The 24,003-nt window shown below is 39.4% G+C and overlaps 1 protein-coding gene across 4 annotated transcripts in view; it reads right to left on the bottom strand.

The window, feature by feature from the left end:
* LOC126457254 (E3 ubiquitin-protein ligase TRIP12) overlaps positions 1–24,003 on the bottom strand; it is a 233,130-nt gene that overhangs the window by 130,577 nt on the left and 78,550 nt on the right. For 3 of the 4 annotated variants that reach the window (XM_050093412.1, XM_050093415.1, XM_050093413.1), the window contains exons 6-8: positions 5,269–5,498; positions 4,877–5,059; positions 3,140–3,327 (exon numbers count right to left, since the gene is read on the bottom strand). In XM_050093412.1, coding sequence (XP_049949369.1) covers positions 3,140–3,327; positions 4,877–5,059; positions 5,269–5,498 — 601 coding nt within the window. The remainder of the gene's footprint in view (positions 1–3,139; positions 3,328–4,876; positions 5,060–5,268; positions 5,499–24,003) is intronic. The other variant, XM_050093414.1, reaches the window with a different exon arrangement.

A 24,003-nucleotide genomic window follows, 5' to 3' on the forward strand; every position in this document is an offset into this window, starting at 1 on the left:
TCGGTCTCATCGGATTAGGGAAGGACGGGGAAGGAAGTCGGCCGTGCCCTTTCAGAAGAACCATCCCGGCATTTGCCTGGAGCAATTTACGGAAATCACGGAAATTCAATAATGGACATAAGTGATATTTAAAAATAAAATTAACTACTCATCTCCTAACTTGATAAGTCCATGGAATTTTATCAAGAAAGGGTACAGATTTTCAAATTTTCACTTTTTGTGTAGGTGAATCAATGAGTTTGAAGAAGCCATACCGAAAAATGTATATTTTATGGGAGACACTTTAATCTTCACATATACCAAATAAATTGGTAATCATACATTCAAGATTTTGTTTAGACACACTATTTCATTGTTAAAAAGGCAACTATTTCATTGTTAAAAAGGCAACTATTTCATTGTTAAAAAGGCAGTAGTATAGACTAACATGGTGTATACTCGGGAAAAATAAGGGACCTGGATTTTTGCAGCATTTCCCAGTTAAAAATACACTATGCGCAGCAACATAATTTCACCAAACACATCATGGTTACATCTGATGCACTGAAATCCAGATAGTGATGTGCAATGTGCTTTTGTCACCCGATCATAGCTCATGTCACCTGATCTCGTCAGCCAATGACAGCAAATACTCTGAGCATAGGGCATGTGATGTAGTCAGCCAATGGCAATATCACTGTTAAGAAGTGCAAACAATTAAATAGGAAAAGTTAATGGTTAAATTAATGTGTGTTCAGTACAGCTACAAGGAAAGCTACGCTTTCACACATAATGGGGGTCAAAAATATTTTACTGTTTTCCCAAGGGTGTGGTTAGGCAGTATCCTGACAGCACTGCTTACATCGCAGCAGCTGAACATTTCTTACAAGCACAATTATAAATTTCACTGCTGTGCACCAAACTTTTGTGGGTTACATAGCTGTCGAGCATTTTGAGTTTTCCATACAAGAGCCTATTATGTGTAAAATTGCTCAAGAATTCACAAGCTCGATCCTTTTTAGCCTGTGTTACCATATAAGATATATCAACACAAATGTGTCACTAAAATTTTAAATAATTGCATAAATGGCTGGTCTCCTGCTTTGGAATTCTGCTAAGTGGCTCGTCCTCAAAGTGAAAGGTTTGAATAAGAGTCAAACACTCCTCAATTTGAGAAATCCATCACACATTCTCACACATAACATAATTCATTTCGCACAAAAGGAAGTTTTCTTTGAAAGTAATGCTTCTCAAACCAACATTTGCAATATTTTGCCCAAGACCTGTTAGAAATGTAAACAGTTTTGACATCATACTTCTCTAAAGCAGTTTACTGTTATGAAGTATTGTACAGTCTTCATACAGCCTTTGACACATTTTGTTGCCAACTGATGATCGTGTGTGCACTGTGTTTTGTTGCTGTAAATTGTGGATTTTCTTTGTAATTAAAGTTTTATTCCGGTGTTATTCTATCTAGATCTATAATCTGCAAATCACATTTGTGTGTCTGGCAGATAGTTTTCTTTTTTTGCTGCAGTATTATTCTCTTGTAGCAGGCTAAAGTAAAATTCTTTATTGGAGTATCAGTTCCACCAAAATTTACGAAAAATTTAATTGAAAACTGAAACAATGAAAAATTTATGGGTTTTTCCCGATACGTTCTGGGGCACATACACCCTGACTAGGTACTTGCTTTTTAAATATAAAATTTACTATGGACGACAATGCCTTTAAATTATGATCTATAAATACATCCTAAAGTAAATGAACTCTCAATTTATCTAGCAAATTCTTCAAAGCTACAATACAGTTACAAAGATATTTTTTGTTTTGAATAAAATGGGATTGACATTTAAGATTAAAACACTGAAAGAACAAAAGAAGTCATAGCTGACATGAAACTGTTTGACAGCAATAAAAATAGCTATGCAAAAAATTAAATGCTCCCAGTAGGTTAAGAAGCAGGTAAGATTTCTTAGTTATTTGACTTTGATGTCATCTATAATGCTTTGTTTGCTTGAAAAAAAAAATCATGTCTGATCATGTTAATGCTTCCAATTTTTGTTGTGTTGATTGGCATAAATAAAGTTGGTTATTGATGTGCTGAGATCTTTATTATTCAAGACAGTCCTCATCTCGAGTTCAACATTTTATTGTGTTACCAATCCAGTGTGGCTCTATAATTGCAAGTCGAACAGTGTTGCCTCTTACTAAGTTGAAGAAGATGACAACTCCTGTGACAAAATGAAAAACTTAATAAAATTTTCAGGCTCCCTTTCTTCACTTGCATAATATACAGTGGCATGTTCTGTTTGCCGCCGATTTATTTGGTCCACAGATGAACAAACCAACAGTACGAAGAGATTCAAGTGGGTGTATTAGTATCACTCAGCCATGCAAAACTAAATGTAATATCAGAAAGCCAACACTCGGCTAGAATTTGTGCAGGTGAAAAATACATTATTGTGATTATGAAGTTGTGTGGGAGAGGGAGGATGAGGTCCTGGGTATGGGCAACTAACATCCACCAGGTATAGTAAGCCTTTTTTATGTCATCAGGGTTGAGATGGGGTCTGCTATTGCTAATTTCTAGCTGACTATGAGCACGGAAGTTTTGGATCAGACTGTTCTTGTAGCTTGATAAGTGAGAAAGTGAAGAAAAGTTATGGAGACAAATCTGTACTTGTTTGCTAAAACAAGGATTATTTCTTTATGCACGGTGACAAAAACTGCTGCACCCTTTCCCCTCAATAAAGTGAAGAAATGCAGTTACTTCTGAAATCAGAGTATCTTCCACTGTGTCACATAATGTCAAAGGAAGCTAAAACTATGGTATAACAAAATATTAACAGATTAAACTTCAGATCAACAGCCTTGGTTTCAACACTACCCACAGAGTTCTGAAATACAGTACATTACTCATTCATGAGTACATTATATTTTCCAGTGTAACTCAATGGATCTTAATTTATGACTGTTAAATCAATACGGGAATTAACACCAAACAGTGTAGAATATTAGAGAGAAAAGATTGAGAAATTTAGTGCACACTGGTGTATTTAATTTAAGAAGTAAAGTCACCACAAACAGTAGAGATGTTGAACCAACAAAGGCACATTGAATCATTCACAGATTCCATAAACAAAATCGTTATACTTACCAGTTCGAAGTTATGTTCCATCCCAAGAAGTGTAATAAGTGCAGGTACAACTTGTTTCACCGGAAATCCAGCCAGCGTGTCCTCATTTCCCATAACCAACATCTGACACATCTCCATAACAGCCTGAAGCTGTTGCCCTTCATCACCTGTCGCTTGAACACCTTGAAGTAGCTGTTGTGCTTTGGAAGCTGCAACATGCACAGCACCATCAAACTGGCCCATTTAAGATTTTCATGCTAGTTGCTCTGCACAATGCTTTACTACACCACAGAATAAGTACCATTGCAGACAGGTTTTCTTGATTTATATATTATCAGTTCCGAACACACACAATAATTTAACACTGCACAGTTAAAATAAATTGCACGTTTTAATGTATTCTTATTTCCAGTTCATGCTCAGATTAAAACTGCACAAACAACTGGTCTGCCATGCTGGGTACTGAAATTTTCACATCTAAAAAAGTGCATGCATCCATTTCTTCCTGTGCAAGGTTTCAGTAAAAGCTATGCAACAAGTTAAAAATAAAGCACTAGATAAAGTCTCCAACTATGGCACCCTAGCCACATATTTCTCTATGAGCGAGTAAACCAAACTATGCTGGAGAGCCTCAACAGTATTTGAGAAGTAAGGGAGTTATACTGTCCAATCGAGGTATATCTGCATAACTTAGATGTATCAAGAGTAATGGGTGCAGGAGGGGGGAGAGGGGGGGAGGGGGGGGGAGAGGGGGGAGAGGGGGGAGGGGGAGGGAGGGGGGAGGGAGGGGGAGGGAGGGGGGAGGAGGGGGAGGGAGGGGGGAGGAGGGGGAGGGAGGGGGGAGGGAGGGCGAGAGAACAAGTAAATTCAAGTCAAGAGGAAATTCATATACTCCAGAAGTGTGATACAAGTTAAGAAAAACATACACCCAGCAGAACAAAAATGCAACTAAACACAATAAATGAAAGAGGACTGACACAGCATGAGAAAGTCAACTAATAATGAGAGAGAATACAGACTGATTAAAATGCTGAAGGATTGTACAAAGTAATGCATATGAAACACACAGAGTCTGTTTATCCTAATCTCTTTTCACCCAAGTTTCATTCACCCCAAAATTCAGCACTCTCACAAATTTACAATTTAAATTCTGAAATTGAAAATTACTAGAACATGCATTCATCAGAATTAAGATAATGAAGCTATCAAATAATGTTATGACAAGAAAGCCTTAACTTTTTTCCACATAGAACAAGAAGTTCCTCGTCTTGTATATCAAAAATGACCAAACACAAAAATCATCAGAATAACTTTAACAAAGTAATCTACTCACAAACTGAAAATTACATGCATGTAAACATATTTAAAATTAATGACTTTCAGCTTTTCAAAATGAAAGCTTATATTTCAGCAGTTGAACATTCATTCACATTTGAAAAATATTACACAGCAAATAAGCATACTTAGAAATAAATACCAAATTTACTTCTTTGTCACTGAATTTACTGCTTTGGAAGATAAGTAAGCACAATGTAAGGTGCAGGAATAGACTCTCAATATTTATTTCCGAGTACGCATCTCAGCCGTAACACATCTTTTATCCTTCAATACTCACATAGGAAACTTCTAACTAAATTATTTAAAAAAATTTTTATATATTACTTGCAATGACACACACACACACACACACACACACACACACACACACACACACACACAGTCAGGACAGACACAAATATAGCAAGAAAGATGCCTTACACGAGCTGGCACCCATACTACGATGCAGAAGGGTTTGCATTCGAGGTCCTAATGCACCAAATAAATGAGGTGGCAGTCCTCTCGCTTCCAAAAGTGCCTGCAAACGTCCTACTTCACTATCATCACTCTCACTGTCTGGAGCACTTGACGGCATTCCTGAAGGAATACCCGATGCTGATGGAACTGTCAAATCATACATGACAATTTGTTATACACATTGTAAAGTTGCCTTAATTTGTTTCTAACAACTATGCGAGAAAAAATAATGACACCTATGAGGTTTGAATAATTTGACAACCAAGTCAAATTACACTGGAACATCAAACATTAACTACTTACACAGAACAGTAACAACATACTTGGTTTACTTCATAATTTTAATTTGCACTCACCTGCAGAGGCAGCACTTGCAGGCTCTTCAACAGGAACTTGATTGCCCCCTGGAACACTGTTTGTTGGATGAGATTCTGATCCCGTTGTTTCCTGGGTACCAGAGGACATGGCAGCTCCTGAAGCAGTTGATGATGTTGCAGCCGTCGCTGTCGCTGTCGCCGCAGCGGCAGCAGCAGTGGCCCCAGGCAAGGAGGCTTTTCCAGCCCGGGACGAGCGGCGGCTGCAAACACTGCCACAAGTCACAGTCCTGCGTCATCTCAACTTATAACAAAAAAAATTCTTTTGTGTGGTAACAGACATATGAAATCAATTAGTTGCCCAACCACTATAAATTCTAACAGATTATCCTACTGTAACACTTTCTTCAATAAACAATTGTTACACTGTTTACCTGAATTCAACTTGAATTTTTTGCTAGGGTGTTCACATGATAAAGGTGGATGATCTGATATTCAAAATATTTAACACGTGAAGAACATGTATTACAACAGTTCAAATATCTTGGGCCACACTGTAGGTAGATTGTGTTTAATGATGCATTTAATTAAGTTCAATGTACTACCAACTGCTCTTCCGAACACTCCCTCTTATGTGTTGAAAGATATTTTATATTGAGCTGTTAAATTAATACACAAGGTGGATGAAAATACACCCAAACTAAGCTGGCCTCAAAATATGACCTGTGACAGTTTATGGTAAACATGTGGTGATTGTGAAAGGCATTTATGAACTTTAAGATGCAGTGCAAGACTACTACCAATTATCATTTCAATCTGTTGAAGTTTCTGTCAGAGCCACAAAAAGGTCCTTACAGATCCAAGATGGCAGAAAATAAGGCTCAGACAAATCCAAAAACTCTAGGCTTAATAACCAGTCAAATACGTAGACTAATCAGCCTTACACTCCAAGAGTTTACAACAAGAAAAATAAATTTAATTTGCTAGGAAGCTGTCTTGCTGTAGAGACTATCAGTAGAGGATCATGAATAAATGAAACATGGAGACACTCTCCTTCAGTTCTCAAAATTCCTGATCAAGGTTATTTGACAACATTGTTAGGCTGTATGACGCTGCAGGTCGCGATTGTCAACCACAACCAAGAACACAGCTGACTTGTGCAAATGCTTGTTCACCATAGTTTGACCAAAAGACTATGTAGTCACAGTTATGGAGAACATTGGCAACAATTAACTCCAGTGGGTTTTTTTTTTTTTTTTTTTTTTTTTTTTGCAAAAACTTGCCACACAATCACTGCAGATTATGCCTTCTGCAATGTAAGTTGTGTGGACTATCACATCGTATGACATTTAATCATGTGAATTTTTTCTTGCCTCAGCTTCATATGCACAAATGTTTTGCATTGTGTTGCAGCATAGTCATATTAAAAGCAGCACAATTAATAGCCTGAAATAATCTGAAGAAAGAATAGTCATTCTTAAACCATCCACAGACATTTCTCCATTTACGAGGGATAGGGTGCAAGGAGAGTGAGGAAAGGGACAATGTCCTGAACTACCGTTTCGCTTTTTTGCTACTTACAGATTTCACAATCAATCATTTACAAGCCTTTTATGGTTAAAATGTGTGTAATGAGTAACTACTAACAAATGTCTGATCTAGGGAAATACTGATTTCCTCATATGATAAAGCTGGTTGCCCTGGCAGTGGAGACTTGTGGACAAGTTAGGTCCTGCAATAGCTCTGAGCCAGTTGTCCAAAACATAAAACATTTCAGATTTGCAGACCAAGTAGTTCTTATGTTAGTAACCATTTATTTCATAAGAAGCTTCACAAAACAATTCATCTACTAAGGATCTTTCCCAAAGATATTATGGAGTTTATAAGTCTTCTATTGCATCAATGGCGACTTTCACACATTGTTAGCCATGCCACATGCCAAAGAGAAGCTCGCTTCACAGAATGGTAATGGTTAAAGCAGGAGCATGGTAATCGATAATGAGTATTACTATCACAAAGAACCTACCCACCAAAAATAGCTGTACTATTTTAAGCCAAGTGCCCTAATGGTACACACCTACACACTTACAGACAATTGCACAAATTTTTAGTTGACAATATGCTTTGTTTTGTCTTTAGGAGATCCTCCAAAGCCAAGGTTTCTGAAATTTTGTTAAGAGAATACAAAAAGATGCTTGAAGTGGTATTTTTCAATGGATCGTTAAAACTGCATCTCTTGCAGCTGCCACGACTAATTCAATAGTCGGGATGGTATCAGGCACACAATTTTTAAGAATTCTGATGTAATATCCACTGCATCACAAGGAGCATCCAACATCATCAAGAGATTTTTTTATAATGAAAAATATTCAAATCACAGGCAGAATTATTTCCTGAAATTGTCATAGAGGGCTCTACTATTACGTCTTTATTCTCTAATAGTTTATTTGTGAGAGTTGCAAAATTTATCTTTCAGAAGTGGACTGCTTATCGGTGGTAAATTTTGCCCCAGAAAATGTCTCCCTGATATTTACAAGTATGGAAAAGACAGATTGCTACTCACCATGAAGACGACTCGTTACTGACAGGCAGAACAATAAGACTGTTCAACATAAGCTTTCGGGCACAGCCTTCGTCAGAAAAGAAAAACACATGCGTTCACACAACCAAGCACACCCCACACACATCCTGGTTGCTTAGGCCAGACTGAAACAAACACGTTGAATGGGAGCAACAATCTATAGAAAAACGTGGAAGGGGGCAGGGATAGCAGTGTGTGGGTGGGGGAAGAGGAAACAATGCTGCCTGATGGAGTGTACAGACAAACAAGGCTACCTTGTGCAGTGTCAGAGGGCTGTGGGGCCCGGAGGGATATCCCAACATGGACTTTCCATTGTTTTATTTCCCTAATAGTTAGGTAACTTTTGATTCTTGTCTCAGAATGACTGCTTCTAATGCACTACATGAGACATTCGTTATGAACATTTTTTTTTTTTTTTTTTCCACAACAGGATACCAAAATTTCACATTGTTATGTTCAGATATTCCCAAAATTATTAAAGAAACATTTGTGCAAATTTTTACACACAAAGAATGCAATTGTTGATAGTCTTCATCATACTGCTGTTTCAAAGTTGTAAAATCCATTTTGGCAGCACACTGCTGAATAAAAATTGCAGTTTTTAAATACCATAACCAGGTTCATATTTACACAGACTATCTTAAAGACTGGTCAGCTAATTCTGAGATACATTGTAGAAAACAGTTTGGTGCTGATACTAAGGATGGGAAAAACTAACCCGATTAAATTGGCAAAAGTGATCAGTACTATTTTAATAATAATGCCTACGATTAGAAACTATCAACAAACATGATGTACGAGTAGGTTTGCAGAGACAATAATGTGCCTGTCCTGTGGTGTGGCCTATTAGAGAGTACATGTGTACATGCAGTGTGTGACACTTGCCCCCATTTGGTTGGGCAGTTTTTTGTCGTCGTCCTCAGACAACAGGTGTATTGAAAAATGGCACCATCCCTAGTTTGGAAGTATTTTACAAAGTAGAATGCTGAATTTGCTTAAACGATTAAAAACAGGAGGAGACAACAAACTTGCAACTTCATACAGGGAGAAAATTACCACAACGTTCCTTGGAAAAAAAGTAAGTTTGACTTTAGTGACATGTCTTAAACTCAGGATAATAACTGAATCCTTAATTTCACAGTTGCTTCAGGATAATAATTCATACAATCCAAAAGTGACAATGCAGGGAAGCCATCAACTTGTGACCCTTCAATCTCACTGTTGCCACGCATGTCCCCTACACCTTTACTCTCTTCGCTGGGGACAGCGAGACCAATTTTTGGCAAAGCTTCGACCCTATATCTATCATTAACTCCTACTCCCCTACCTTTTTCAGAATTTTTCAATATTGAGTCTGTTTATTACTGAAAGCAACAGCAATAAAAAACTGAAAACTGATTGTTTCAAAAACAGGTCATTTTGAGCAGTTTTAACAGTAAGGTTAAATGGGAGATGAAAACAACAGGTGCAACCAAAAACCAATTGTCTCAGAAATCACCAACATCCGTAACTGACTGGAGTTCTCTCGCAACTGTTCGCAGGGGATTTTGTCACTGGCACTCTTAAGGGAACAGTATATGCTGTGCCAAGAGGCCACGCCCAATATGCTGTCAAGACCTGCCACTAGTGAGACACTTTTTCAACATTCCCAATACTGTTAACGTATTACTTAAGAGATTCCCAGGCTTCACAATGGGCAGCTTAACTAACATTTCTAAACCTCAGGTAGGTTGCCCAATAGATTCCAAGCTGGAATTCCATCAAGAAAATCATCCACCTACCAGTGTCGCAACAGCTTAAATTTTCCATTTATACTACGAATGAACACATCTAGGAAAATTGTAATGTCAACCCAAAGACAATGCTTGTGAGAATATGCTAATCAGGGATCCAGCAAGTGCTGTCGACCTGAGTAGCCAATCAAACAAATGTGCAAGGGCCCAAGGATGCATCAAACTAATAAAGAGCATCACAGTCTCCTTACTGAAAAACAGTCCTAGTTTGGACTTTTAAGAGCAAAGGTGGAGAACAAAAGTAATCTCAATGGTGGGTGCACACACACACACACACACACACACACACACACACACACACAGTAGTTCTCACAGGTTACAGCTTTGGTTTGTTACACATGAGAAAATGGTATATATATATATATATATATATATATATATATATATATATATATATATATATATATATATAGAGGGAAACATTCCACGTGGGAAAAATATATCTAAAAAGAAAGATGATGAAACTTACCAAACAAAAGCGCTGGCAGGTCGATAGACACACTAACAAACACAAACATACACACAAAATTCTAGCTTTCGCAACCAATGGTTGCCTCGTCAGGAAAGAGGGAAGGAGAAGGAAAGACAAAAGGATATGGGTTTTAAGGGAGAGGGTAAGGAGTCATTCCAATCCCGGGAGCGGAAAGACTTACCTTAGGGGGAAAGGTATACACTCGCACACACACACATATATCCATCCACACATACACAGACACAAGCAGACATTTGTAAAGGCAAAGAGTTTGGGCAGAGATGTCAGTCGGGGCGGATGTACAGAGGCAAAGATGAAGTTGAAAGACAGGTGAGGTATTAGCGGCGGCAAATTGAAATTAGAAATTAGCGGAGATTGAGGCCTGGCGGATAGCGAGAAGAAAGGATATGCTGAAGGGCAAGTTCCCATCTCCGGAGTTCTGACAGGTTGGTGTTTGTGGGAAGTATCCAGATAACCTGGACAGTGTAACACTGTGCCAAGATGTGCTGGCCATGCACCAAGGCATGTTTAGCCACAGGGTGATCCTCATTACCAACAAACACTGTCTGCCTGTGTCCATTCATGCGAATGGACAGTTTGTTGCTGGTCATTCCCACATAGAACGCTTCACAGTGTAGGCAGGTCAGTTGGTAAATCACGTGGGTGCTTTCACACGTGGCTCTGCCTTGGATCGTGTACACCTTCCGGGTTACAGGACTGGAATAGGTGGTGGTGGGAGGGTGCATGGGACAGGTTTTACACCGGGGGCGGTTACAGGGGTAGGAGCCAGAGGGTAGGGAAGGTGGTTTGGGGATTTCATAGGGATGAACTAAGAAGTTGCGAAGGTTAGGTGGACGGCGGAAAGACACTCTTGGTGGAGTGGGGAGGATTTCATGAAGGATGGATCTCATTTCGGGGCAGGATTTGAGGAAATCGTATCCCTGCTGGAGAGCCACATTCAGAATCTGATCCAGTCCCGGAAAGTATCCTGTCACAAGTGGGGCACTTTTGAGGTTCTTCTGTGGAAGGTTCCGGGTTTGAGGAGATGAGGATGTGGCTCTGGTTATTTGCTTCTGTACCAGGTCGGGAGGAGATTCTGAATGTGGCTCTCCAGCAGGGATACGATTTCCTCAAATCCTGCCCTGAAATGAGATCCATCCTTCATGAAATCCTCCCCACTCCACCAAGAGTGTCTTTCCGCCGTCCACCTAACCTTCGCAACCTCTTAGTTCATCCCTATGAAATCCCCAAACCACCTTCCCTACCCTCTGGCTCCTACCCCTGTAACCGCCCCCGGTGTAAAACCTGTCCCATGCACCCTCCCACCACCACCTATTCCAGTCCTGTAACCCGGAAGGTGTACACGATCCAAGGCAGAGCCACGTGTGAAAGCACCCACGTGATTTACCAACTGACCTGCCTACACTGTGAAGCGTTCTATGTGGGAATGACCAGCAACAAACTGTCCATTCGCATGAATGGACACAGGCAGACAGTGTTTGTTGGTAATGAGGATCACCCTGTGGCTAAACATGCCTTGGTGCACGGCCAGCACATCTTGGCACAGTGTTACACTGTCCGGGTTATCTGGATACTTCCCACTAACACCAACCTGTCAGAACTCCGGAGATGGGAACTTGCCCTTCAGCATATCCTTTCTTCTCGCTATCCGCCAGGCCTCAATCTCCGCTAATTTCTAATTTCAATTTGCCGCCGCTCATACCTCACCTGTCTTTCAACTTCATCTTTGCCTCTGTACATCCGCCCCGACTGACATCTCTGCCCAAACTCTTTGCCTTTACAAATGTCTGCTTGTGTCTGTGTATGTGTGGATGGATATGTGTGTGTGTGCGCGAGTGTATACCTTTCCCCCTAAGGTAAGTCTTTCCGCTCGCGGGATTGGAATGACTCCTTACCCTCTCCCTTAAAACCCATATCCTTTTGTCTTTCCTTCTCCTTCCCTCTTTCCTGACGAGGCAACCATTGGTTGCGAAAGCTAGAATTTTGTGTGTATGTTTGTGTTTGTTAGTGTGTCTATCGACCTGCCAGCGCTTTTGTTTGGTAAGTTTCATCATCTTTCTTTTTAGATATATATATATATATATATACACTTTTATTTCATGAATTGACATTTCAGAGAATGTTTGTGCAAGTGGTGTGGATGCAAAGGCAAAAAAATTGTACTGTGTCAAATGCTAAAAACTTATGAGAGATTGTAGTGCATCCAACACTGACAGATCTGAGAGGGTGTGAAATAAAGAACGTGTGCTCTTCCATTTTGAAATTCAACAGTTAGGTTCCGGTGAAAATTAGGAGGGAGAGTGGGGAGGGCTCAGAAATGAGAATTGTTATCCTCATTTGGTAAAAATCCGACAGCCAAAAATGCTACTTTGGGGCAGCATATTATTGTGCATTTTTCTGACTCTTATATTTCAGGTCAGACATGAAGAATTATTGTAAGCACACATTTGAGGACTTTCACAGTGTGTCCAAGGGAGATGAACTTGTGGCAAATAAATCATCGAGAATTAAAAAATGTGTGCCTTTGGATCATGCGGCCCTCTTCAGGTAACTAGGCAATTGTCACTTCATCGACATCATGTTAGAACACAATGTAGTTCCACCTCCACAACAATTTACAAAGGGTAAACAAATATCAGCATCCATATTATCTGCTCCACAGTTATGAGACACCTGTTGTTGCTGGTCCTCTTGATAAGATTTTCATGAGGAAGGAACTTCAAATCTACACCTTCTGAATGCCTAAGTTTTTAACCATCTGCCTATAGCAGTAACAAATTCACCTGTAATGTTTTGAAAACCAAGAGAAGATCAGAACTGATACTGTAACAACACTATGTTCTGTGAGAACACAATGTGGAATTTTATTGTCCTTTGAAACTTCTACAAATCCTGTAAGAAGCCTAGATGAATATTGTGTTCAGGCAACAGTCACTTCATTGAAAACAACTTACCCATATCTGCATCATGCAACGTGGAATGTTTAAGACCAAGTTGTCACTGATGTCAACCATTACAATAGTTAACCTGAAGGAAGCCATAGAAGAGGCTAGTGTCCCATACTATTCTGTAGATCAGAAATTTCCTGGTGTGTACAGTGCCTGAATATAGTCAGTGAGTACAATACTGGACTGCTGTGGTATCAAAATGACCAAACTGGTTGTCATTTCACAATCGAATAGATTGAATTTTCAGGCAGTTCCAACAGCAAATGAGATATCACATATCTAATACCTCTGGCTATTATTCTAGACATTACATATCACTGCATTTCTAAATCATTTACCTGAATGGAAAACTCTTGGATGGATGACAAACTACAGTATGAGAAGAGAAATCGCTTACAGAGCACTGGATAAGCGTATAAAGAATGTGTATATTATTGCAGCTTCTCAGCAGTTGATCTTGGATCTAAGACAACGGTAAAAACACACACTCAAAATTCAGCTCAACTGTACTTTACTGGTTATATGTGCAAATATGTTCAGTCATGTTGAGTATCATAATGAATGTGTGTATTTCAGTTCAACAAAACCTGTAACACTCCACTAGTTAAACCTTTATTTAAATACAGCCATACAACCACAATTTCCAATAACGAGTATTGTATTTTATTTTTATCAATCACTGTACAGAAAAAAACGAGTAATAGATGAAAACACGTTATTGCAGACATCTCTCATGAGTCTTCAGCAACTGTGTTTATAATTTAAAAATTTAATGTTTATTTTGCCATCTCACTAAACATTATTCCAAGTGTCTTTAAAAGAACTACGCTGTTCTAATTAGCTTTCAGACTGATAACTGCTTTACTTGAAATGACTGATTACACCACTTCAAAAAATTTCTGTTATGGGAATAGTAACAACATTCATAAATTTCTTCAATTTGTATATAAACTATCTACAAGCTTTGTACCCTCACACTGAACCAATGAAAACTCATGGATCCTATCATTAATCCAAAACTAAGGTCTGATCACAATGGAAGCTCCTCAGAGATACAAATCTTATAATAGTGAACAAGCGCAAAAGCCCTTAAGGATCCTGTTCACCATAGTGGTCTGAAGATCACACATTTAATGGGTAATAGGATGCAATAATAAATATGACTTGTTCACACATCACACACTGCATCCTGTCATGAAACACTATTATTCCTCTACACATCTGTAAGTTATCTTACCTCAAAACAATTAACATCATTTCTCCTTTCAGAAAAGTAGTCCACTTTTCTAGATAAAAGAAAATGAATGCGTACCAAAAGGTATCAGTGTGTGCCACCAACATATGCTGTTTGTCATGTGCTACACTTATGACAGGCCAGTTACAAGGACCACAATAAATATCCTTTGTTGTTCACATTATTTGAAGGGAACCAACAGACCATGCAATGGACTCATTTTTGTGTAATAAAAACAGATGGAATCAGCTCAAAAACTGTGCAATAAGACCTGTATGTCACAGTGAAGAACTGCCAATACCAGTGCTCTTTAAAACATTACAGTAATGAAGTTGCATACAGTGACAAACACGCAGGGGACAACAAATGAGATATGAATGCTGAACCAACATTTCAATGTCACTTTCAAATTAAATGAGCCATGATCTCAACTGCGCACGATTTAAATTTGCTGAAGCAACAGATTAAGCTTTAAAGTTCATTATTAAAAGGATTGAATCTTCTCAGTGATTAAAGATGTGTTTATCCTGATGGCTATGATTTTTTGCTGAATATTTCTCTGATCCATTATAAAGACTCTTGGTCATGATTTCAGTGTAAATAAGGGGTACTCTTTCACGGATTCTAGCAAATTTAATCTGAAAGTTGTACTTCTCCTAAATGGGAACACATTTTCTTCTGTTCCAATTGCTGAAATAGTTAATTGGAAGGAAACACACAAGAATTTAAACTGCTACTTACACTTATACAGCATGAGAAACACACTGCTTTCCATGCAACAGGGACAGCAGAGATGATACAGGAAAAACAGCCTGCTCAGAATGATCTTCTTCCAGAACAGAAGATGGTGGCGAGCACTTCTCTTATTACCACCTGCACTGCATATTAAACTGGTTCTCCTAAAAAGAACTTGTGATAGCCATGGACAAGAGCCACATAAATTTGTGTACTTTTGTGAGAAGTTTCCCACATCAGTGGCGCAAAAATAAAGAAAGGAATAGGACCACAAATTAGTTTATTAATGCAGCAAATTTCTTTGACTTGTTGAGTGATGGAATGGCTCCCATCCAAAAGTGTCTGTGAGAAACTGTTAGGCTAACATAAGGTGGAGAATTACTATGATATAGTCAAGAACAACTGAGCTATACCACCTACTGAGAAGTAACATGCCACTTGCCCTACATTTCTTTAGTGGTCATTAACGTTTCTTCCAAAATAACTGACACTGTTAGTGATGAATATGGAGAACAGTTTCTTCAAAACATTTCTCCAAATGGAAAGCTGTAAGCAATGCAAACAGAATACTGTAATGTTGCTGGACTATTGGTGGTCCTTATGAAGCAACATTCCTGAGGTAAACCACCACAGGAAATCTGAAGAAAATATTTTTTGTAATATTCTTTACTTTTTCTTTGATTCTTTTGTGTGTTTTTGCTGTTTTCATTTGGAAATCTTCATTATTATCACCCACTTTTTACAAAAACCATTAACACATGGAAACTGAGGCCATACAGAAATTCTGAACTTAGTTCTGTAATCAGAGGAAAATTATCTCCCAGAAACATTTTATACTGTTCTTGCAACTCAAAAAAATTTTTAAGACCTAGTCCACAAGATCTTAAGATTTCAAATTGATGCAAAGATTGTGAACTTACTTTAAATGTTCAAAAATGTAAAATTATGCACTTCACTCAAAATAAATACGTAATTTTCTATGACTGTTGTATCAATGAAATCACAACTGGAATCAGTCGTCTTGCACAGATATCTGGACATAACAATTAGTGAGTTTATAAAATGGATAAAGCACACAGGATCAATCTTAGTAAAGTGGGTGGTAGACTTCAGTTTGTAGGTCGGATACTTCAAATATGCAATCAGTCTGCATGGGAGACTGCTTACAAAACTCTCACGTAACCCATTATAGAATAATTGATCACGTACATTGGACTCTCACGAGAAGATTAACAGGGGACAACAAACATAATGTACACAGGATTGTTTGACCAAGGGAGACCATTATGAGCCGTTATGAGAAACTAAAAAACTCTACATGCCAGATGCTTTGAGATAGATGTCAACTATCCTGTGGAAACAGAGTTTTGAGAAACCGTATTTAATAAGGAATCTAGGAATACACTACTTCCCTCTATGCATTGCTCTCATAGGGAGTGCACAGAAAACCATTTAACTAATCAAAGTCTGCATAGACGCATATAAGCAGTGATTCTCCATACATGAATTGGATGCAAAAAAAAAAAATGTTACACGGTACAATTGGAAGTATCCTTTGCCACACAGTTCACAGCAATTTGTCAAGTATGGATGAGACATGGAGTATTTAGATGTTATAGATTTTACATTTAGAAAACAATGCCAATTACAGCAGGTCCTTCTTTCCCAGGCACAATGCCAACCAAGAGGGAACTTACATGGTCTCTCCAGCCACCATTTAGGGTTATTCTAAACCAATACATAACTATACAGTCAGATCTATTTTCAGGTGACTAGTCAGGGTGACGACTCCATCATCATGAATAAAATTTTTATGTCAATATCAGTCATCAAAATATTATATATAAAAGTGAAATCACTAAGCTACCTGTTGTTATCATCACAGTTGATACTCTAAATGGAAAAATCTTTTTGGTTGTCTTCAGTAGCTTCCATAACAATGATAATCAGCCACGGACTGGGTAAGGCAGTTCAATTTATTAAACTATTTAAACATAAACGGAATAAGAAAAAGGATAGATTGCTGCTCACCATAAAGATGACATGTTGAGCTGCACAGTCACGCACAGCAAAAAGATTGTTACACGTTTAGCTTTCAGCCACAGCCTCTTTCAGAAAAAGAAATGCACAGAATTTCATTCACACATGCAAGCACACCCCACATACATATGACTGCCATCTCTGGCAGCTCGGACTGGAATGCAACTGTCAGTTTGAACGAAAGTAGCAGTCTCGAGGGGGCAGGTAAGGGGCAGGGATAGCAGAATACAGGTCGGGAAAGCGAAGAGCGCTATCTGGCAGAGCGTGCTGGGACTGGATGGAGGTGTGACAAGACTGCCACCACGCACAGTGGGAGGTGATAGGAGGAGGGAATGGGGGTAGAAACTATTGGGTGAAGGACGTGGGGCAGTAGGTTACTGTAGGTTAAGGCCGGGATAATTTTGGGAGCGGAGAATGTGTTGTTTGGATAATTCCCATCCACAAGTTCAGAAAAACTGATGGTGGAGAAGAGGATCCAGATGGCCCTGGTTGTGAAGCAGCCATGGAAATCAACCATGTTATGTTCAGCTGCATGTTATGCCACAGGGTGGTCTACTTTGATCTTGGCCACAGTTTGGCAGTGACCGTTCAGCCTGCACCGATAGGACTTACTCTTATGACATATTCTCTGTTGCTCAAACTATCCGGCCTCAAACTACAGTAACTTACTGTCTCCAAACACTCCTACAGTTTCTGCCCCCCCTGTCCTGTCACCTACCTATTCACAACCCCTAACCCTCATTGTGTGCTACCCTCTGCCAATGTACCTGCCCATCTTTTCCCTTCTCTGCTCCTCTCCTTTTCAGCTTCCCCCCGTCTTCCCTGCCCCGCAGCCTCATGGCACTGCACCCGGTGGCAGTCTTCTCGTGCCACCATCTAGTCCCTGCACACCCTGCCAGACAGCACTCTTCTCTCCTCTCACCTGTACCCTGTTATGCCTTCCCCTCCCCCGGCCCCTCCAGATTGCTGCTTTCATTCCATGTGACAGTAGCATTCCAGAGCTATTTTCAATAGTGTGTTTTAACACTGCATGGCATGCAGAAACGAGTTACTTATAATACTAACACGAGAAATGCATTTGGACAGAATCTATGTCAAAGTCTGCATATTATTCCACACTGATAGAGGGAAAATTTATGCTTTGTCATTGTATAAGGCAGCTATAGTATTATTCTGGGAAAGGCAACTTCCCCACCATGAGTTGTGCTCACTTTACAGTTTACTGACTGATTATACCTCCCCAGCAGTTCCTATTCAGTACTCTTATGTGAGTAAACAAGGTAACTTCACAGATCCTGTTTATACAGGGGAGTTATTTTCAATCTATGAAGCAAGTAGTTACTCACAGCTGTTAGCTGAGGTTTGATGTAAAAGTGCTCAACAGCTGGAGCTGTCAACTGTCTGCCACACTGAAGACCCTGTCTGAAGTGTAAAGTGCTGTGACTATGTATTCAACAATGTAAATCTCATTGTCTCAACTATCATTAGCCGGAAAACTTACCAAAATATAATAGGTATCAATGCATTGTCCAACCTTCACTCTCCCAACATCTGAATACACCAAGATACATACACTAACTGCCTCTGTAACAGAAGTACGTCACACCAAGGTGTTATGGAACTTCCTACATTCCAACACATGTCAGTCAATGCATTACAGCAAATCGATGTTTTAGATTTGGACATGATCAGCTGTGGATGTGTGGTAAGTGGTTAATTTTGTTATCCCCTTTATACAGTCTCTACAGGAGCCAGCAATTCCTGAGTGGAAGAGCTTTATGCAGTCTGCCAGTAACATAGTGGATAGCGAAAGAAATGCAGTAACTTTCTGGTCATTCATTAATTCACCACCAAGTGACTACAACATGGTTACAAAGCCTTACAATATTTGTCAACAACAGGCAGCAGTAAGATGCCACATTTACCCATCCAATCCCTTTCCCTCTAATACTGTGTAGGTCACTTACAAAATCACACTTACAAATTAAGCAGTTCTTCGTCAATGGTAATAGCAACATATTTGACACAAAAGCTCACACGACAACTGCAAATAAGGTTTCACTTAATAGACAAAACCAACTCCACTATGAAAACATAGGCTCAGGAAAGTTATTTGATCTACTTACGTAAGAGACTTGGACAGGTAACACTGGGGAGATATAGTCAGTCTGTAAGCTGAAAAGCAAGCATTGCTCATGGTGGAGCAAATTGCCTTTCCCAGAATAACGCTTCAACTACCATTCAGGATGACTATGAATTAATTTTCCTTGTAGCAGTATACAAGTGGGCACAGATTTATGTATAATCTGTATCCTTTCCTTGTGTTAGTGTTATTAATAACTTGCATACATAACCGATGTAGTGTTTACACACTTTGTGGAAGACGAACACCACCTGAGAGAGAGTGAGCACTGCATTACCTGTGAGTCGAAGCGAACTCAGGAATGGTCGGTTAGCTTTTCTGAAATACCCTATAGTGGCTTTTTCTGATGTGGTGGGTAGAAGAGAGACTAGTGACTTACCTGATTACTCTTCAATTCACAATGAAGGAGGTAACTGCATGACCACAATGTTGTGACCCATCTTCTGTTATGCTTCTAATGCCATCCCTCCCCCCCCCCCCCTTTTTCCACCCTGTTACACCCCAAGAACACAATCTATCACTTAACAGTACTGCAGCAGTCACATGTGGTACACACATTTAATATTTGTTCTTAACATACTTTAATTAACAATAATTAATTTTGTACCATTAAAACACTATTTTTAATAATCTGCAATTTTTCCTTCCCCTGCAATGCATAAACTGTTAGCACCAGGAAAAAAAATGATTGGGAACTTTTATGTAGGAAATTTAATGTAGCTTAATTTTGTACTGGGAAAAACCACTACAAGTCACAGTTTTTAAGAGTCAAGAAAAAAGCCCCCCCCCCCCCCCCCCCACACACACACACACACACACACACACACACACACACAGACAGAGAGAGAGAGAGAGAGAGAGAGAGAGAGAGAGAGAAGAAAAAAAACTCTTCTACTGTACAAAAAATTTGTTATTACAACATTTTTTTACCACATTTGATCTGTTTTGATCTTTGTTGAATGGGTTCATTTGATGGCACAGCAAATTAAATTAAGCCAAAACAAGGCCCTGGGAGAAGACAACATTACGTTAGACAAGAAGAGAATAGAAGCTTTCAAAATGTGGTGCTACAGAAGAATGCTGAAGATTAGATGGGTAGATCACATAACTAATGAGGTGGTATTGAATAGAATTAGGGGAGAAGAGGAGTTTGTGGCACAACTTTACTAGAAGAAGGGATCGGTTGGTGGGACATGTTCTGAGGTATCAAGGGATCACCAATTTAGTACTGGAGGGCAGCGTGGAGGGTAAAAATTGTAGAGGGAGACCAAAAGATGAATACACTAAACAGATTCAGAAGGATGTAGGCTGCAGTAGGTACTGGGAGATGAAGCTTGCACAGGATGCATGGAGAGCTGCATCAAACCAGTCTCAGGACTGAAGACCACAACAACAACAACAACAACAACAAAAACAACATAACAATTCCATTTTCAGGTGCTGACAGATGTGCAAATTACCGAACTCCCAGTCTAATAAGTAATGTTGGCAAAATACTAACATACATCCTTTACAGAAGAATGGAAAACCTGGTAGAAGGTGACCTCAGGGAAGATCACTTTGGATTCTGGAGAAATGTAGGAACATGTGAGGCAATACTGATCCTACGACTTGTCATAGAAGATTGGTTAAGGAAAGGCAAACTTGCATTTACAGCATTTGTAGACTTGCAGTAACATTTTTACAACGTTGACTGGAATACTCTCCTTAAAATTCCAAAGGCAGCAGGGAACAGTAGGCTATTTACAATTTGAACAGAAACCGGATAGCAGTTATAAGAGCCAAGGAGCACGAAAGTGAAGCAGTGGTTGAGAAGGGAGTGAGACAAGGTTGTAGCCCATTCCCAATGTTATTCAATCTGTATATTGAGCAAGCTGTAAAGGAAACAAAAGAAAAATTTGGAGTAGGCAGTTCAGGGAGAAGAAATAAAAACTCTGAGGTTTGCCAATGACATTTAATTCTGTCAGAGATAGCAAAGGCCTTCGATGTGCAGTTGAACAGAACAGACAGTGTCTTGAAAGGAGCGAAACAAGGATAATGTATGTAATCCAATTAAATCAGGTTATACCAAGGGAATTAGTTTAGGAAATGAGACACAAAGTAGTGGTTGAGTTTTGCTATTTGGGAAGCAAAATAAGTGATAATGGTTGAAGTAGAGAAGATATAGACTGACAATGGCAGAGAAGGAATTCTGAAGAGAGAAATTTGTGAACCTCAAAGATTTAAGTGTCAGGAAGCCCATTCTGAAAGTATTTGTGTGAAGTGTAGTCATGTATGGAAGTGAAACGTGGACAAAAAACAGTTTACACAAGTAGAGAATAGAAGCATTTGAAATGTGGTGCTGCAGAAGAATGCTGGAGAATGGAAGAGAAATTCGTGTACAACCAGACTAGAAAAAGGGATTGGTTAGTAGGACACTTTCTGAGGCATCAAGGGATCACTAATTTAGCAATGGAGGGAAGTGTAGGGACTAAAAATCACAGAGGCAGACCAAGAGATGAATATAGTAAGCAAATTCAGGATGCAGGTTGAAACTACCTGGCAGATTAGAACTGTGTGCCGGACCAAGACTCAAACTCATGACCTTTGCCTTTTGCGGGTAAGTGCTCTACCATCTGAGCTACCGAAGCACAACTCACAACCCATCCTCACAGCTTGAATTGTACCAGTACCTCGTCTCCTACCTCCAAACTTCACAGAAGCTCTTCTGCGAACCGTGCAGAACTAGCACTCCTAGAAGAAAGGATGTAGCACTTGTCTGCGAAAGGCAAAGGTCCTGAGTTCAAGCCTCACTCAGGCACACAGTTTTAATCTGCCATGAAGTTTCAGATCAGTGCACATTCCATTGCAGAGTGAAAATCTCATTCTGGATGTAGGTTGCAATAGTTACTCGGAGATGAAGAGTCTTTCACAGCATACAGTAGCAGGGAGAGCTCATCAAACCAGTATCTGGATTGAAGACAACATCAACAGTGTTATTTCAAAAACATCTGAACTATATACCAATGTTGGACTGCTGCACATGAAGTTACAAGTGCAAGACACAACAGGGTGGTCACAGTACTGTCTGGTTTCTTTGCCCAGGGAGTCACCTTAGGTGCTTTGTCTCATATCTAAATTATATGTACAAATTAATTTAATACCAGAACAGCAGATTAATAAAAGAAATCCCACACCTAAATCGAAAGATTTCTACCCCTGACTGACGGTCTGTTTTATGTCAACACTCAAAAATGGATCAGCCAATTATGGGGGGGGGGGGGGGGGGGGGGGGGGGGGGGGGGGGGGGGGGGGGGGACTACAAAGGATGTAAATTCTCTTAATATTTTACATAACATGGCTTACGAAAAACTTTTTGAATACATAAACACATTAAAAGGCAGTTTACATGGAAAAACTGCAACAGAAAAGCTTTTCTTGTCCAAACGCTATCAATAATTTTCCAAAGTTCTGTAAGTAATAATTCTATTCTCGATTTTTCAAGAGCAGTGTAAATCACTAATCTAAACTCAATGGGCTACATGAGGGACTGCATTCGGACAGGTGCAACAACCAATCAAGTCCTACGAGACAAACTAATATAGGACTTTTAGACCAAATGCAGAAACATACTGGGTATGCTAGTACTGCAGTGTTTCGGAAGACACAGCAAGCAGCACACAAAAATAGACAGGTAGCAGAAATGTGAACTTTCCCTGACAAATGTCTGATCTATTTCAATCAATTATAACACCACCAAGTGGAATAAAAAAAGTCAGCCGATACACTGGCATGTTGAATGCTAGTCGACAAAGAAGTTAATCTTATCATTACATAGCACACATTACCACCCACCACACAAAATATCACTACTAGTGAAAAGTGAGTAATGGAAGTCAAGGAAACTTGTCATGACTAGCCTTATTCCCTTGGCACCTGTTGCTGTAACACCAGTGAAAACCTATTCACTATTGAAGTTCCTTTGCTGACCAAATAGCTTTTATATTGAACAAACAGAAGTGTGTAAAAAGCAATGGCCTGATGTTTGTGATCAGCAGTAACAAACAATTTCTTGACAACTGTTTAAAATTAGCAGAGTATGGAATAAAATTTCAATGAAATGTATATTAAAGGACTTCTGAAGATCACCTTGAAAAACATTACATACAAGAAATAACAAGCTGAAGAGAGCTAAGTCTTGTACATAAACAAATCAAATCTCTGAAACTTTAGAAACAGATGTTGAGAACAAATGATCGCCTTCTGAGGACTCTTTGCAGGACACTAAACATCAACTTAAATCATGTTACACTATGTGATCAAAGTATCCAGACATCCTCAAAAACACACATTTTTCATATTAGGTGCACTGTGCTGCCACCTAATGCCAGGTACTCCACATCAGCGACCTCAATAGTCATCAGACATGAGAGAGCAGAATGCTGCACTCCGCAGAACTCACGGACTTCGAATGTCACCAGGTGGTTGGGTGTCACTTGTGCCATACGTCTGTACACGAGATTTCCATACTACTAAACATCCCAGGGTCCACTGTTTCCAATGTGATAGTGAAGTGGAAACGTGAAGGATCAGATACAGCACAAAAGCGTACAGGCCAACCTCGTCTGTTGACAGAGACTGCCGAAAGTTGAAGAGGGTCGTAAGACATCCATCCAGACCATCACACATGAATTCCAAACTGCAGCAAGATCCACTGCAAGTAGTATGACAGTTAGGCGGGAGGTGAGAAAACTTGAATTTCATGTTCAAACGGCTGCTCATAATGCACACATCTTGACGGTAAATGCCAAATGACGCCTCGCTTGGTGTA

This window comes from Schistocerca serialis, chromosome 2 (assembly GCF_023864345.2).
Source record: "Schistocerca serialis cubense isolate TAMUIC-IGC-003099 chromosome 2, iqSchSeri2.2, whole genome shotgun sequence".
In the NCBI taxonomy this organism is placed as follows: Eukaryota; Metazoa; Arthropoda; class Insecta; order Orthoptera; family Acrididae; genus Schistocerca; species Schistocerca serialis.